Here is a 16853-nt window from a genome sequence, read left to right as displayed (position 1 = left end):
GAAAGTGTCAAGCAGTTTGCAGGTCTGCCGGTTGCTAGAGTTCATTTTGTGTGTTACCTTTTACATACTGACAGCAGAGACTCCTCAGTTTCTTCTTGAATGGTCTGGATTGTGTGCAGATTTGGCCACTTTGAGGAAACTTGTCAGTGAAAATGAATTGTTATCTTTTGAATTATGGGATTACGCTTGAGATCATACGTCAAACCTTGATATTTCTATTAGGGCTGTCAAAAAGTAACATGTTAATACATGTGATTAGTTAAATGTTTTAACACCATTTGAGCCCTTGACTTACTTTCCTCTGTGGAATAGAAAAAAGATACATAGTAGAATCAGAATCAGAAAGATCTTTATTGCCAACTGCTTGCTTGGTAATGAAGCTTCTAGTGCACACATAGATACAATAACACATCATAATAAAATTAAATAATAAAATATGAAAAAGAATAAAGGCCGGTTAAGTCGGAGTAGACATTTTTACTGATTATGAACATTTTAAAGTATTATGGATAATAATATGAATAAATAGAAATGAATAGGAGTGAATTTTGAAGAATTACTGATTTTTCTCTCTCCATGCAATCACAGTGATTAGAAACTCAAGCTTTCAAGCTTCAAAAAGAATGCAAAAGCACAATAAAATCACTTATTGTGTGAAAATCTGAACATATGCTTTATCCTTGTTCATGAAGTCTTAATGCATAATACATACTGTTGACTAAAATATTAGAATAATTTTTGTTTGTGTGTTTTTGAATGAATAAATTATTCAATACACAGCTGTCTTATGGTTCTGCCATTTTCAGTTCAAGTATTAAATATTTTTTGCAGAGCACATGGCAATGCAATATTTGACTGTGAATGATGTGAAGTTGATCATTTTCATATTAAGCATAATTGATTAAATAGAGCGTGAAAAATAGCTCCATACAAGTGTTCATTTGTATAGTGATACAGTATGCCTAATTACTCCATATACATAATTGAAAAAAGACATCTTTTGTAAGCAGAGTATTTGTTCTACATTCAAAATGTTGCTAGAAAGATATGATTGATAATAACTTCAGGTAAATTAAAGTATAATATAAAGATTATAATTTAAATATTTGCACAGACAATGAAGCAAATATATGTATGTATTTAGTGTAATATCTGCACATTTTACATTCCTTTTTGCCGGTAAATCTTGTGACCTTTGCCTTGATCTCTGACCTCTCTAAATATGTGTGTGCATTTGCAGCATGTGGGCTGTGACCGGATCCTTGGCTCGGATGTTCGGGAAGATCGCTGTCGCATTTGTGGAGGAGATGGGAGCAGCTGCCAGGTCATCGAGGGGGTCTTCAATGACTCCCTGTCTGAAGGAGGTACTAAGTGTGCACTTCAGTTTCAACTGGAACCATTTGTAACAATATGTGCAAAAGAAACATTACTGAAATACCGTTTATCTCACTGAGGACCTGGGCGTTGAAAAGTTTCCACAGACAATTCCATTTCAGAAGAACAGTCTTGTGAAATAATGTTTTATAGTGATAGAATAGATTCAGTAAAAGAGTTTGTCTCTTGACAGAGGTGGAGTGTGGATTTACAGTTTGTGTTAAAATATGATCCCCTAATGCTGAACTAAAGCTCAGTTCAACACGGAGTTGGGTGCTAAATTATTATTCCTCTCAGCTTTAAGTAGAGCTAAAGTATTTTATTTCTGTGCCATTGTACAGATTAAAGCACAGTTCACTCATTGATGTTTAGGTTAACATTAGGGAATCTAATAGGGAATCTAATCCACTGTAAATCATCAGAAATAAAAACTTGCTTTTACTCAGAGTCATTTTTGCTTGTTTGTTGACTTCATTTAAGATTGCATTAATCAAGTCAAAAGATATTCAGCCATTGTTTTAGTCACACCATGACTCATGCAGGCCTGACTCCTACTACTTTTTTATTTCTGTCAGGAATTGATAAAAACAGGTTCCAGCCTATATTTTTGATTTTCCATTAATTATGATGTCTCAGTCAGAAATTTGTCACATTATTGTTGTGTACAGGAATTCATGTTAACTTTAAAGTATCACTATTACCGCCCGTAGAAAGGGTTGTTTAAAAGGGATTGTTGTGACCATTTTCTAGAGATCATGGTAGCAGAAGTCATTTAAATGTTATTGTCACCTAATGGTTTGTTTTCTATAGCCTGGGTGTATTTTTAAGCACGAGACAATGCAAATTGTAAAAAGGACTTATTTTGCAGTAGCGATAGTGACATTACTTGATTTTCAGGGGTTAAAACGATACAGACAGCATGTGTTAAAAACACAACGCTATCATGAGGCACAAATTTATTTGTGAATTTCCCCTTACGGTTCTTGAGAAGATGGATAGTGTATTTTTTTCTGTTAATAGTTAAGTGAAGACTGCAAATGCACATGTTTCTCTTGTTAACTGTACCTCCACCCCCCAAACCTCAGAAATGTGTGTGTGTGTGTGTGTGTGTGTGTGTGTGACATGCATTGAGGTACTAGGAGCAGCCTTGGCAAGTTCCTCTGGTGTCTGGGGAGTATTTTGAGGCCTGGATCTAACCCAGAAGTCCAAGTGAACTTGAGAGAGACTGTTTCTCCTTCCTTCAGTGGCACACACCAACCTCTTTGAAGCCCCTGATAATTCAGCTTTCCTGTTCTCCAGTTAGCACTTTCTTACCCTGTTTCCAGAAAGTTGTTATTAAACACGCTTCCTAGTTAGCTGTTGAAGTCATGAACTGGAAAACATTAAAGTCAATTTAATGCATTTTGAGACTGTAGTTAATTCGGGTGAAAATGTGGAAAGGGTTTCTTCTTCTATAAGTAATTTAGTGCATTTCACTGTAAAAAAAATAATAAAATAAAAATACAAATGTGTTGCAAGTTGTTTTTTAATATTTAAAACCCTCCACCCTCTCTAAAAAAATAATCAAATTGCTTTGCGGTATGTTTTGACGCTGAACAGGCACGAGAAGTCATTGAGTCATGTTGTCAAGAACAAAATGAAAATCAGCTCACCATAGAAGAAAAGGAAAGATGGAGATGGAAGCCAAAAGCAGTTTAAGGGTACAGGAATTACAGTTACAGACAAGTAAAACGTTATTTTTACAGCACCTTTTAAAATTGTGTTTACAAATTAGAGTTGGCAGAAGTTTAAATCTTCAAACTTAGAGTGAAGTACATAGATGCACAGAAAAAATAAAATACCATTTTGAATAGCTGTCGTTTGCAACTTCCAGTTCACATGGACTTAACCAAATTGTTAAGAGTATTCAGAACCAGAATCAATAGATTTCTACACTCATCATCTCCTGACTGTTCACAACAAAATCTATGTCAGTGGCAGTGGGTTGAAAAATTAGTGAAAATTTTTTTTTTTTTGCTCTTTGGTCAGAAGCTGGAGTTGTTTGCAGGCCTGTGGTGGAATCTGGCCTTAAACACATTGTGTGTTGGGCAGCAGAACTGAGGAACTTTGCCCAGGAATTCAGTTGTAATCTCAAACCTCTGCATATCCCATCACAGTCACTCTCAGTGAAGCACCACTAACAGCATTGTTCTTTTGCTGTGAATGAATGTATTTGTTTCTGTGTCTGTGTTCTCTCTTAGGTTATGAGGAGGTGGTCAGGATCCCCAAAGGATCTGTATTCATACACATCCAAGAGCTCAATGTCTCTCAAAATTACTTGGGTGAGACACAATTTTTCATGGTTTGACTCAAATGTGAGCCTCTTCTGGGAAGCAGAACTAAAACACTGTGAAACAACCTTTTCACATTTTTAAATTGTTAATCCATGGCCATTTATCCCAGGTTATCTTGGTTATATTGGATATATCCTAGGTTATATTGTTCATATTTCACCCTGATTAGTAATTAAACCTAGATAGTCAGGTTTCAAAATTGTACAATATGCATTTGTAAAACCTCGTTTAAAATGTGATTTATGAGATAATTTGGTTATACACAATAAATACACTACCTGATTTAATAACTGCATGCCATTTTGTGAAAATATTGGCAGTTAATGTCAGTCAAAGTGAAGTGTTTTGTGACTGTACAATGTGCATAATATGATTTGGGGAAAGAATATGAGATGGGAGGACAAATTATCAATTAATCAATCAATGAATGCACACCAAAATGGCCATACAATATAGCACTGACTGCAGCAAAATGCAAAGCAATGTAAAAAAAAAAAAAAAAAAAAAAAAGATTCTAAAAAAAGACAGATCACAATGAACAGAATGTTGAAAGCAAGAGAGAGTAAATATCTTTAAAAATAAAATGTTGGTGCTTTTGTGTTTGCACACAGAACTTATGCATTCCTCCAAGAAAGTTTTAGATTGCTTGCAGAATTGTAGAAATATAGTTTTTCCTCTCATCTCATTATTTTTTATTACAGGTTTTGCATTTGCTTACAAACGTGTTGCATTACCCAGATAAATATTGCACTTGCTTTCGGAAGAACATAAATGTGGTTTCCTGCCATCTCATATTATTTACATCATTAGTTTTCTGTTTGCTCATAAGAAAATTGAGAAGGTAATATGTGACGCTAACAATTGACTCTTCCCGGCAGAACTTATGCTAGAGCTTTAATTTCTCAGCAGAACACAAGCATTTGAGAGCAAATGCTGAAGTTTAAAAACCAAACGCAAGTTTTGAGAATGAATGGTGAAGTTTACAGAGCGTAAGCAAAAGTTTTGAGAGTGAATGCTGAAGTTTAGAGATGGAAAGCAAAAGTTTTGAGAATGAATGCTGAAGTTTAGAGAGCGAAAGCAAAAGTTTTGAGAGCGAATGCTGAAGTATAAAGAGCGAAAGCAAAAGTTTTGAGAGCTAATGCAGAAGTTTAGAGAGCAAAAGCAAAAGTTTTGAGAGCGAATGCTGAAGTTTAGAGAGCAAAAGCAAAAGTTTTGAGAGGGAATGCTGAAGTTTAGAGAGCGAAAGCAAAAGTTTTGAGAATGAATGCTGTAGTTTAGAGAGCGAAAGCAAAAGTTTTGAGAGCGAATGCTGAAGTATAAAGAGCGAAAGCAAAAGTTTTGAGAGGTAATGCAGAAGTTTAGAGAGCAAAAGCAAAATTTTTGAGAGCGAATGCTGAAGTTTAGAAAGCAAAAGTTTTGAGAGGGAATGCTGAAGTTTAGAGAGCAAAAGCAAAAGTTTTGAGAGCGAATGCTGAAGTATAAAGAGCGAAAGCAAAAGTTTTGAGAGCTAATGCAGAAGTTTAGAGAGCAAAAGCAAAAGTTTTGAGAGGGAATGCTGAGGTTTAGAAAGCAAAAGTTTTGAGAGCGAATGCTGAAGTTTAAAGAGAGAAAGCAAAAGTTTTGAGAGCGAATGCTGAAGTTTAGAGAGCGAAAGCAAAAGTTTTGAGAGAGAATGCTGAAGTTTAGAAGCAAAGTTTGAGAGAATGCTGAAGTTAAAGCAAAAGTTTTGAGAGGGAATGCTGAAGTTTAGAAAGCAAAAGTTTTTAGAGGGAATGCTGAAGTTTAAAGAGCGAAAGCAAAAGTTTAGAGAGCGAATGCTGAAGTTTAGAGAGCAAAAGCAAAAGTTTTGAGAGAGAATGCTGAAGTTTAGAAAGCAAAAGTTTTGAGAGGGAATGCTGAAGTTTAGAAAGCAAAAGTTTTTAGAGGGAATGCTGAAGTTTAAAGAGCGAAAGCAAAAGTTTAGAGAGCGAATGCTGAAGTTTAAAGAGCGAAAGCAAAAGTTTTGAGAGCGAATGCTGAAGTTTAAAGAGCGAAAGCAAAAGTTTTGAGAGCGAATGCTGAAGTTTAAAGAGCGAAAGCAAAAGTTTTGAGAGCGAATGCTGAAGTTTAAAGAGCGAAAGCAAAAGTTTTGAGAGGGAATGCTGAAGTTTAGAGAGCGAAAGAAAAAGTTTTGAGAGCGAATGCTGAAGTTTAAAGAGCGAAAGAAAAAGTTTTGAGAGCGAATGCTGAAGTTTAAAGAGCGAAAGCAAAAGTTTTGAGAGGGAATGCTGAAGTTTAGAGAGCGAAAGCAAAAGTTTTGAGAACGAATGCTGAAGTTTAGAGAGCGAAAGCAAAAGTTTGAGAGCGAATGCTGAAGTTTAAAGAGCGAAAGCAAAAGTTTTGAGAGGGAATGCTGAAGTTTAAAGAGCGAAAGCAAAAGTTTTGAGAGCAAATGCTGAAGTTTAGAGAGCGAAAGCAAAAGTTTTGAGAGCGAATGCTGAAGTTTAGAGAGCGAAAGCAAAAGTTTTGAGAACGAATGCTGAAGTTTAAAGAGCGTAAGTAAAAGTTTTGAGAGCGAATGCTGAAGTTTTGAGAACGAATGCTGAAGTTTAGAGAGCGAAAGCAAAAGTTTTGAGAGCGAATGCTGAAGTTTAAAGAGCGAAAGCAAAAGTTTTGAGAGCGAATGCTGAAGTTTAGAGAGCGAAAGCAAAAGTTTTGAGAGTGAATGCTGAAGTTTAGAGAGCGAAAGCAAAAGTTTTGAGAATGAATGCTGAAGTTTAAAGAGCGAAAGCAAAAGTTTTGAGAACGAATGCTGAAGTTTAAAGAGCGAAAGCAAAAGTTTTGAGAATGAATGCTGAAGTTTAGAGAGCGAAAGCAAAAGTTTTGAGAGTGAATGCTGAAGTTTAGAGAGCGAAAGCAAAAGTTTTGAGAGGGAATGCTGAAGTTTAGAGAGCGTAAGCAAAAGTTTTGAGAGTGAATGCTGAAGTTTAAAGAGCGAAAGCAAAAGTTTTGAGAGCTAATGCTGAAGTTTAGAGAGCGTAAGCAAAAGTTTTGAGAGCGAATGCTGAAGTTTAGAGAGTGTAAGCAAAAGTTTTGAGAGCGAATGCTGAAGTTTTGAGAACGAATGCTGAAGTTTTGAGAGCTAATGCTGAAGTTTTGAGAGCTAATGCTGAAGTTTAGAGAGCGTAAGCAAAAGTTTTGAGAGCGAATGCTGAAGTTTTGAGGACGAATGCTGAAGTTTAGAGAGCGAAAGCAAAAGTTTTGAGAGCGAATGCTGAAGTTTAGAGAGCGAAAGCAAAAGTTTTGAGAGCGAATGCTGAAGTTTAACCCTCTTGGCGCCACGGTCGAGTTTTCTCGACAAGATGCGGCACTGAATAAAACGGCCGATTTTGTCAAATAGGGTGTCAAATTTAATGCAACCTCCCTTGCACTAGATAGCAGACATGTAATAATTAATCTCTGACTGAAAAAAACGTCATGCTCCTATACAAAATCTTCGAGATAGAGTGCATTGAATCAGTGCGAAAAAAAGCGGAGCTTGTGAGGGCCATTTTATCTGAACAATATTGTCAACGTCAGCGTGTATTGGCATTAGATTATTATTATTTTCATTATTATTATTATCTAGTGGCATCAATAAAGCTTCAATAAAGCCGCAATGAGGTGTTGGAACTTTTATTCGCGGACACTGATCTGAAGGGGAATATCTGCATTCAGAAGATGACGGTCATACTGAAAGTGAAAGTAGATAGCCCTACACCAAGCACAAACGGTGAATCCTTTGCCCAATGTAAATAAATGGTCATTTGCCAAATGTCAGAGGTGTGAACAATGTTTGCCAGGGTCGGAGTGTTCATCGCGAAATTAGCAGGCAAGTTTTTGTTGCGGGGACGAGGCGGGAGATTTTTACCACGCTAGACATGTATATTTGTCTTCTGACCGCACCTCTCCGCAATCGCGGCGACAGTATTGTAGTGGAGACTTTGTCTAATGCCACTGGGTATGTTAGACGAGGTCGAAGTATTCATAGGACAGTTAGGAGGCAAGGTGGGAGTCGCAATGACACTGACAGTAGTCCGAGCTGTGCACACTCGGCGCGTGAGCGAGGCAGATCGGGCCGCGCTGCTCATAGCAGATGCAGAGGCGATGTGACACGGGGCATAGCTTTTGAACTAATCAGGTCTTGTCTACTTGTGTTTGTGTGTCATATGAATAATATATATGTGCCCCATACATGGAATCAGAGTGCCTGCTGCATGTAGTAAATTGAAAATCCCAACCGCTACATGCATTCGGTTTGTTTCTACCATTTATTAGTAATGATTTGCACAGTTTGTTTACTGCTTACTATTTACCTGAGCATTCAGTATTGTGCAATATAGCACACAGAAGGTGAGGGACATTTTTTGGGGAAAGAAGTGCTCCATTTTTTCATTTAAACATGTGACTTTTCATGAAAATTCTATAATTCAAGATGACCACCCCATATGACGTCATAGTATGCAAATTAGATGGGGAAATAAAATCCCTACATAAACATTGGGTCATCCTTAATATTTTTATAATTGACAGAAAGTCTCTATCTTTTATAAATTTTAAGATATAGCCTTTTGAAATTAAGATGTCAAAATCGAACGTTTTAGGAAAAAACCTCTGGCGCCTAAAGGGTTAAAGAGCGAAAGCAAACGTTTAGAGAGCGAAAGCAAAAGTTTTGAGAGCGAATGCTGAAGTTTAGAGAGCGAAAGCAAACGTTTTGAGAGCGAATGCTGAAGTTTTGAGAGCGAATGCTGAAGTTTAAAGAGCGAAAGCAAACGTTTTGAGAGTGAATGCTGAAGTTTTGAGAACGAATACTGGAGTTTAAAGAGCGAAAGCAAACGTTTTGAGAGCGAATGCTGAAGTTTTGAGAATGAATGCTGAAGTTTAGAGAGCAAAAGCAAAAGTTTTGAGAGCGAATGCTGAAGTTTAGAGAGCGAAAGCAAAATTTTTGAGAGCGAATGCTGAAGTTTTGAGAACAAATGCTGAAGTTTAGAGAGCGAAAGTAAAAGTTTTGAGAACGAATGCTGAAGTTTAGAGAGAGCGAAAGCAAAAGTTATGAGAATGAATGCTGAAGTTTGAAGAGCGAACACAAAACTGTTGATGGGAATACTTTAAGATTGGAGAAAAAACTAAATTTCAGGGCTTTTGCAAGCGAAGCAGAGTTTCTCTGGAAAAGCACTATACATTTCCTCCTATCTCATATTTTCCCTATTTTGCCAGTGCTCTTAGGGGCTCCCTAACTTTATTTATTGGTTGCTTGTTGTCAATAAAAAATAAATAAATAAATAAAACATTTTATACTCTTGGCACCATAGTAGTTCCAACTTCCTTTTACAAGTGTAAAACCTCTTTTGGCACAGTGTTCAGTGTCCATATCGAGTCTTGTGTTTTGAGGCCCATTAATCATGAACATTTTCCATACCATAGTGTTGAAGAGCAAAGGGGATCAGTACTTCATCAACAGCAAGCTGACCATCGACACGCCAAGACGCTTTGAAATTGCGGGAACCACCTTCCACTACCGCCGACCTGCCAATGAACCGGAGACCCTGGAAGCACTTGGACCCACCAACATGACCCTGATCGTCATGGTAACTCAGAGATGCTGGGTCATTTGTTCAAGCATGATACTTATGCATTGCTGGGTTTGGTACAGATATCCCAGAATTTAGACAAGTGTTGAATTGTTATTCAAAGCTGAAGTGTGTCATTTTTTCTATATTTTTCATAAATACATTTCTCCTATCCCAGTTTAATATGCTTAGAGATCAGTCAGTTAGCTATTTGCAGGTAAATTTCCCCAAAAAGTGTAAACAATGCATTTCTTTTGTTTTAGTTTTTTGAGCATCTTGATCAACCGACATAACAGCATTGTTGTGAGTTTAGACTATCCACTTGACCTAGCAATAGAAGATGGGTAGTTTTTGTAAAATCTGCAAAAAAAAAAAAAAAAAACATTTATTTGATTTCATTAAAAATCCAAATTCATGAAAATGCTAAATGCTTGAAATCATAGTGTTTTCTGCCTGGATAAGTCAGTTCAGTCTACTGTTGTGTGGTGTGTTGCAGGTGTTGGTCCGTGAGGAAAATCCTGGGATACATTACCGTTTTAACCCACCTGTCAACAGAGATCCCCTGAGCAGTTACGCCTGGCATTATACATCCTGGTCCCGCTGCTCTGCGCTGTGTGCAGGAGGTGACTGTTTTCTGTTTACTGACACACATTATGAAATCAGTCACACTTGGAAGTGGCATTGCAAGGTTTTCCTCAAAGAAACTGAATTGTGTACACATTCACAGTGACTACTAAATGCATAAGAAAGTCAAGCTCTCCAACACTGTTCAAACAAACAATGTCAGTTTCCCATGTCTGCCATTAGGATATGTGTGAACCGTTTGAAAGCCTATGAAAAAAACTATTACATCGACTGTATACACCAAGAATCCCCGCTTTGATGTCCCTTCCTATCCTCAAACTCTTTCCCTATTTTTCTTGCATTTATGCTTTGTGAGTTAGTGACCCGTATTTGACTTCCTGATAAGAAACTAATAGCTATGACTCAGAACTAATTTCCTGTCGAAAACATAGACTCTAGTGAGCTGCCTTGTAGGGAGAATTCTAAGGCATCATGAAGGTTTTTAGTTAACAATCATAATGGAGAAGACATAATGCATTAAAATAAATCCAAAATGACACAGTAATACACAGTATATTGGTACCATATGTTATACAATATTTTGGTACCTATTGGTCCATATTGGATATAAGTCAACAAACAATGAAAAAATTAATTATGCATGGCCATTTTATCTATTTTTACATTTAGATTATCTTTGCCTTCATGTAACACTCAAAAGTTCATTTTCAAAAACACTAATTTCATAACACTACTAAATGTAATTTTTTTTGAGCAGATCTCAAATTATTTACTATGCTGTAGTAATATTTTTGTAATGCCTAATTTCACTTGTAGCAATTAAAAACTTTTTACTTATCTTTCTTTTTAAGTGATTTGTTTTTGATAGAAGTTCACCAAGACTGCATTTACTGTACTTGTTAAAAAATATAGTAAAATTTTGTGAAATATTATTCAAGTTTTAAGTAAATGTTTTTTAATTTTAGATATTTTAAAATGCATTTTATTGTTATGATGACAGCCATAACTCCGGTCATTATCACTTAAATATAATAAAAGGTAGAATAAAAGATTTAGAAAAATTTTACTGACCCCAAAACTTTTAAATGGTAGTGTATAAAAAAAAGGATATAATAAAAAACACCAGCCAATATTTTTTTTTTTTTTTTTTTTTGCCTGTAAAAAATCTGAAATAAAATAATTTGTATTGGGCCATAATTCTGATATTGGTCACCAATTCAGTGACCTTCTAAGGTTCCATTTCATTTAGAATGCTGCTTTAGAGGGCAGCTGTCTATTTAGGTGGTAAGCAACAAGGCTGTTCACTAGATTTTTGAACAGAGCCATAGTGTTCAACAAAACTGGCACAACCATCATACCATAATAACTTCACAGTGATTGTGTATTTACACATAACAAAAATGAAACAGCACTGACATCAAAGCTTCATGTTTGTATGATTAGAGTTTATGGTAATCTACTGTGATTTATACAACAAAGACTCTTCTCTTTGTCACAGGGGTGCAAGTCCAGCAGGTAGTGTGCAAGAAACAAGCCGATCTCTCTGTGGTGTACAACCACTTCTGCGACAAGAAAAACAAGCCTAAAGACAAGAAAAGACCCTGCAACTTGGAGCCCTGCCCTCCAACGTGGGTGTTCTGTATGATTTTGTGTGTGTGGCATTATCCATCCTGATCATATATGCTCCATGCTAAATATAGGTGCAAATGGGATGCCTATGGAAACTTGTGGTGATTTGATCATGCAATCCACATTCAAAAATGGTCTTGGATGCATATGGCCACATCAGATTTATAGAAAATGCTAATGTTTCCTGCTGCTTTCCAGACATCATTGAAGGACCACCGATTAGCCAGTCAGTGCAATTAACTATAATATGCAAATCACTCTTCCGCATTCACATATGCTAATAAATATTCATAAGCATATTTGTATGTTTTTTCATTTTAATAGCACATCATTTTCCATTATTTATATTTTTATATTTTATATTTTTTGTTTTTAAATTGTTTAAATGGTAAACTTTTTTCAAATTTGTTTATTTCCTGGTGTACTGTACATGCACAAGACTTCACATAATGTCTTTGGTGTTCCTGACCAATGTAATGCAACATGCCATCAATGCCTGATATTCTGGTATCTGTGTATCTGTCAGGTGGTTGACAGGAGACTGGTCAGATTGCAGTCGGAGCTGTAACGGAGGAGTGCGGACGCGGGAAGTGCTGTGTAAAAGAAAGAGCTCGGTAACAGAGGAGAAAGTCCTGGATGACGTGGTCTGCACCCCGCCACAGCCTTCCATCACTGAATCATGCAACAACCACACCTGCCCACCAGAATGGCATGCCCTGGACTGGTCTGAGGTAGAGAAACATCTGGGTCCAGTTGCATAAACTTAGACTCTATGTTAAGACTGTGTCTTAAGAACTAGTCTGACCAACTAGCATTCAGCCAGGGTGTCTTATTTTTCAGGTTCAATTAGAAAATCTTACTTCAACCTTTGGTGTAATTTGGTATTGTCTCTTTGTTATCATGTATCTTTTGCAGTGTACTCCTATCTGTGGTCCAGGTTTCAGGTACAGAGAGATTTTGTGCAGAAGTGGAGAGAACGGTGAAACGTTGCCAGAGTCAGAGTGCTTGAAACAAAGCCGCCCGACCACCAGGGTGCGCTGCAACATAAACCGTTGTCCACCACCTCGGTGGGTTACAGGACCCTGGGGAGAGGTGAGAGATCATTTAAAGCTTTGAGATTGTCACTTAGTGATTTCATCACAAGCACTTATATCATCTGATGTAGGTGTTTAATGTGTAAGCAAAATTAGATTATGCCTTGAATCGCTGTGAATGGCAAGAATGTTCTCCTTTTAATTGAATACACCTAATGTTCTCATTATTTCCAAAATGGATGTGCTGAACTGTGATGTCAGACATATAAAAAAGTACAGGAATTCAAAATGAAAATGGTTGAGTCCAGATATGTGAGGTTCGAAAAAACGTTTTGTTGTTTTTTACATGTTCCTGTCCTGTTTGGGTGTGTTTTTGTGTGTGTTCCAGTGTTCGGCTATGTGCGGTATGGGTCAAGAGATTCGTTCCGTACAGTGTCTGTCATACACTGGCCAGCCATCTAACGAGTGCCCTGAGACACTTCGTCCCACCTCCATGCAGCAGTGCAAGAGCAAGTGTGATGATAATGGCCCTACAGAGAACCCTGAAGGTTAGAAGTTAAAGGACAAGCAGATGCACTTTGCATCCCAATTAGCTGACCACTGGTCATATATACTATTATAATTAGTATTTCCAAATCATAGTATGTTGGAAAGAATACTGAAGTATTTTTGGCAAATATTGCCCCCAGTGGATTGCTCTTTTAGCTTTAGCAACTGTACTGATGCAATTTAAAGCTGCAGTCCATACATTTTAGCTTCTTTGTCACCATCTCTGTTTGAAAACCTGGAATTGCAGTTACTTGCTGAATTATCTTCCTTGCGTGGGTTGTACTCTGGCATGTCTCCAGCACGGATTAATTGAATGTTTTGAGGACTATGTGTGGCAGTCAGTCACCGCACCTGTGTGAATCCTATACTTAGTAATCATAGATTCTAACCTACGTCTTGGAATATATGAACAAAATAATTTTTTTCCATATATTTTATCTGAACAAGTAACAAATCTGCTACGTTTGTTCTGACCAGCTGAGGAAAAAAGCCTAGTGGCCTACCCGGGACCAATTTTTAACCAAAAAAATGTTCAGACTGCAGCTTTAATGACAGTATTATGTTGCAGAACTCAAATACATAAAGTATAGAGTGCTGCAGTGATTGCATCATGACTGCACTACACTGTACTTTAAGCACGTGAGTACTTTTTGTAGGCCAACCTGAAAGTTAGCATTACATTGGTTCCCTTGACAAAAAACTGATAGGAATTTTTCAATTGCAAGGCAAATGTCGAAATGTATTACATGCTTGAAGTCACTGGAAAATCTGAAAACATTGTGTGTTTTTATGATGCTAATTTAATTTCTCTGTGACTGACTGCACTTTTTCTGTGCCCCTTAGAGTGTAAAGATGTGAACACAGTGGCATACTGCCCCCTGGTGCTCAGGTTCAAATTTTGCAACCGTGCATACTTCAGACAGATGTGCTGCAAAACCTGCCAAGGACAATGACCTCCCTCTCACTCTCTTTCACTCTCTCTCTCTCTCTCTCTCTCATTCTCTATGACTCTCTCTCTTGCCCTGATTTTCTTCCCTCTCCACCCTCCCGTCATCTTGCATGGCCAGAAACGCCCATACTCAGCATTCCGCTGGAGGAGTGCTGTTAACCACTGGAAGACTGACATCATTGTGAGAGAAAGCATGGGATGAAAATGAGAGCGAGAGAGAGACTTGAAAATAGAGAGAGAAGAGTTGGGAAACTGCCAATCTCAGCAAAATCTAAACCTCAGTGAATAATAGTTTGTCTGTTATTGTAATGTGACATTCATAAACCAGTCATCTTTATTATAGGTCTCAAAAGTTCACTCAGTAATTTTTTGTTGTAGCGCTGGTTGGTTTTGGACTTTGGATAAACATTATTGAGTGCATCTTTAAAGGGATAATTCACCAAAAAAATTACATTCTGTTATTATTTGCTCACCTTATGTGTTAAAAAGCTGTATGACTTTTTCTTTATTCTCAAGAACATCAAAGATTCTCAAGAACATCAAAGAAGAAATCTTTGTCCATACAATAAAATGTCTATTTTTGTTTCATAATTGTTTAGAACAACATGAGAGTGAGTAAATAATGCATATTTGGGTGAACTATCCCCTTAAGAGCCTTTTTCACTTCTAGCAATTTGCAAAGCAACCAACAGTTAACTATTTTTATAAGAATCGGTGATTTAAACGACATGAGCGAAGATGCGGTTTTACCACTGGTCCTAAGAATTTTCACAGTGAAATCTAATAATTTCTAAGTACTAATCGAATAATAATTTTCCCTACACAGATTTGGCAAAGAATTTCGCAAGTTGCAAAATCGCTGCGTTGAGCACCAGAAAGCTGTTTGTTTTGAAAGTGACTTCTATGTAAGCAGTGCACTGTAAATTACAACACTGCGCTATACAATGGACCTTTTGCAAAGAAACATTTGCCGAAAGTTCACTAATGTTACTGTACCGAAATGCTTCATGGTACAGATGATTGCTGCAGTTGAGAGGAACACTGACTAGCAGTGACTTGTTGGCATTGAACAATTGAATCATTGTCCATGTGAACTGCTCTTTAGAGAAACTCCAGATCACTCAGATATCTTAATCTCTCATTCAGTGTGGTTGTTGCTTAGATACTGTATCTTTTAATCTGACAGCCATGTGGCTATTTGCAGTTTTGGTGCTGTGCAATTTTCTTGCCATCAAGTACAATAATGCTTACATTATATTAAGATACCGTGCATCAGTCAAACCTGGATGAACAATGAGCTATTTAGCAAACAAAGGGAAATAAGTGGTAGGGTCAGTTTAGCTTCTGTGCACAATGTAATAGTAGTTAGAGGTCAATGGAAGCTGTTGTTAAACCCATGTGGTGGTCATATTGTTGTTCGCTGACACTTAGATAATGTAATGTACTTCTAATGCACCACAAGTCAACATGCAGCAATGTTGGTGGCATTGCAGAATTGTGACGCATGTAACCTTAGTTACTGGACAGCTTCTGCTTCATTTTATCAGATGTGGGACAAAAATTCATACTCTCCCCTTTGAGACCTTTAAGTAATATTTTGGGGGGAGGGAAAAAGTAAAATGCCAATAACCTACATGACCTTATGCTATTTTTATTAAAAAGTACTACAATTTTATTCAAATTCCTCTAAAGTCATTCAATAGGTGTACATGGGTAAAATACCAGAATGTAAGTCATTGTAATAATGCAGAAGCAATGGCATTTGAATATGCATTTTAAGTGTAAAGGGAAGAATTAGGGTGGAAGTAATATTTTTTTGCGGGTCTGTGTCGCACAAAAAAATAAAACATGTTTGGAACTAGCATAATAGTGATTAAAGGAGCCATTTTTTGATGAACTCAGTGTTTTCTTAACATATTGATTTGATTCCCTTTCAGAACCTACAATTTCCATTTAACCTTTTTTAACCCAAATATCAGCCTTTAGCATAAATTTGCCAAATTATTAGGGACAGTCATCGTAAGAGAGCGATAACAGACCTTTCCCCTGTCCTGGGTTTTGGCAGCATTCATCGAATGTTTGATTTGAAGGGCAAATCTTGAAGAGGTGTCCTCTGTTCACGGACTGGTGGCTAATCCGTGGTGCTACAGTATGGTGCTATGTCTTTATTTGCCATAATCTTTGATTGTTTTGGTAATACATTTGCTAATGGAAAAAAAAGCAAGATTCTATGAAAACTAAAAGTATTGTTCAAGTATCTTTGCAGAGACACTAGCTTTAAATCATTTATTTGGTACAATTATTATGTGAAAGATGAATATGCTGTTTTGCTTTTTGATGGTAAGCTTTTATCTTTAAATTTTGCAGTGTGTTCCTACATTTGCAATAACTGTAGATTAATTTTGTAAATGCAGTCACACTTGTTTATTTGGACTTTAATAGTGATTTTCACATACTGTGCTGTCATGTGCTTGTGATGATTATTTCCTCTGAATTTTACGTAGACCAGTTGAAATTAATTTGAAATACAGAATAAAAAGATGCATTGTGTAGAAATAATATCCAATGTATTGTTATATCAGCTGTATACCGTTTATATCCATTTCCTATTTTATTATTTTGTTTTACAAAGACTTGGTAAGATATTACAGTTTTTACCACAGTCTTCTGTCACATATAAACCTCAGACTTGTTGGCTTGTCATATGTGTGTGTTTTCACTGTATGTCCATCTGCACTGTACTTTTTTACTTAATAGAATATAAAAATAAACTTCCTGCATACTGATATTAAAGAGGGTCAGATTTAGTGCT

At 36.7% G+C, this 16853-nt stretch overlaps 1 protein-coding gene across 1 annotated transcript in view; it reads left to right on the top strand.

Moving 5' to 3' along the window:
- The window catches only part of LOC113069916 (A disintegrin and metalloproteinase with thrombospondin motifs 10-like), a 49320-nt gene extending 32491 nt beyond the window's left edge, over window positions 1–16829 (top strand). Inside the window, exons 17-25 of the mRNA XM_026243035.1 lie at window positions 1241–1364; window positions 3615–3695; window positions 9150–9313; window positions 9792–9918; window positions 11379–11508; window positions 12036–12240; window positions 12425–12601; window positions 12932–13091; window positions 13936–16829. Of these exons, the coding sequence (XP_026098820.1) occupies window positions 1241–1364; window positions 3615–3695; window positions 9150–9313; window positions 9792–9918; window positions 11379–11508; window positions 12036–12240; window positions 12425–12601; window positions 12932–13091; window positions 13936–14045 (1278 nt within the window). The 3' untranslated portion in view covers window positions 14046–16829. The remainder of the gene's footprint in view (window positions 1–1240; window positions 1365–3614; window positions 3696–9149; window positions 9314–9791; window positions 9919–11378; window positions 11509–12035; window positions 12241–12424; window positions 12602–12931; window positions 13092–13935) is intronic.
- The last annotated feature ends 24 nt before the right edge of the window (window positions 16830–16853 follow it).

The sequence above is a fragment of the Carassius auratus genome, unplaced genomic scaffold, assembly GCF_003368295.1.
Source record: "Carassius auratus strain Wakin unplaced genomic scaffold, ASM336829v1 scaf_tig00002576, whole genome shotgun sequence".
In the NCBI taxonomy this organism is placed as follows: domain Eukaryota; kingdom Metazoa; phylum Chordata; class Actinopteri; order Cypriniformes; family Cyprinidae; genus Carassius; species Carassius auratus.
This window is presented reverse-complemented; position numbering and strand designations above follow the sequence as displayed.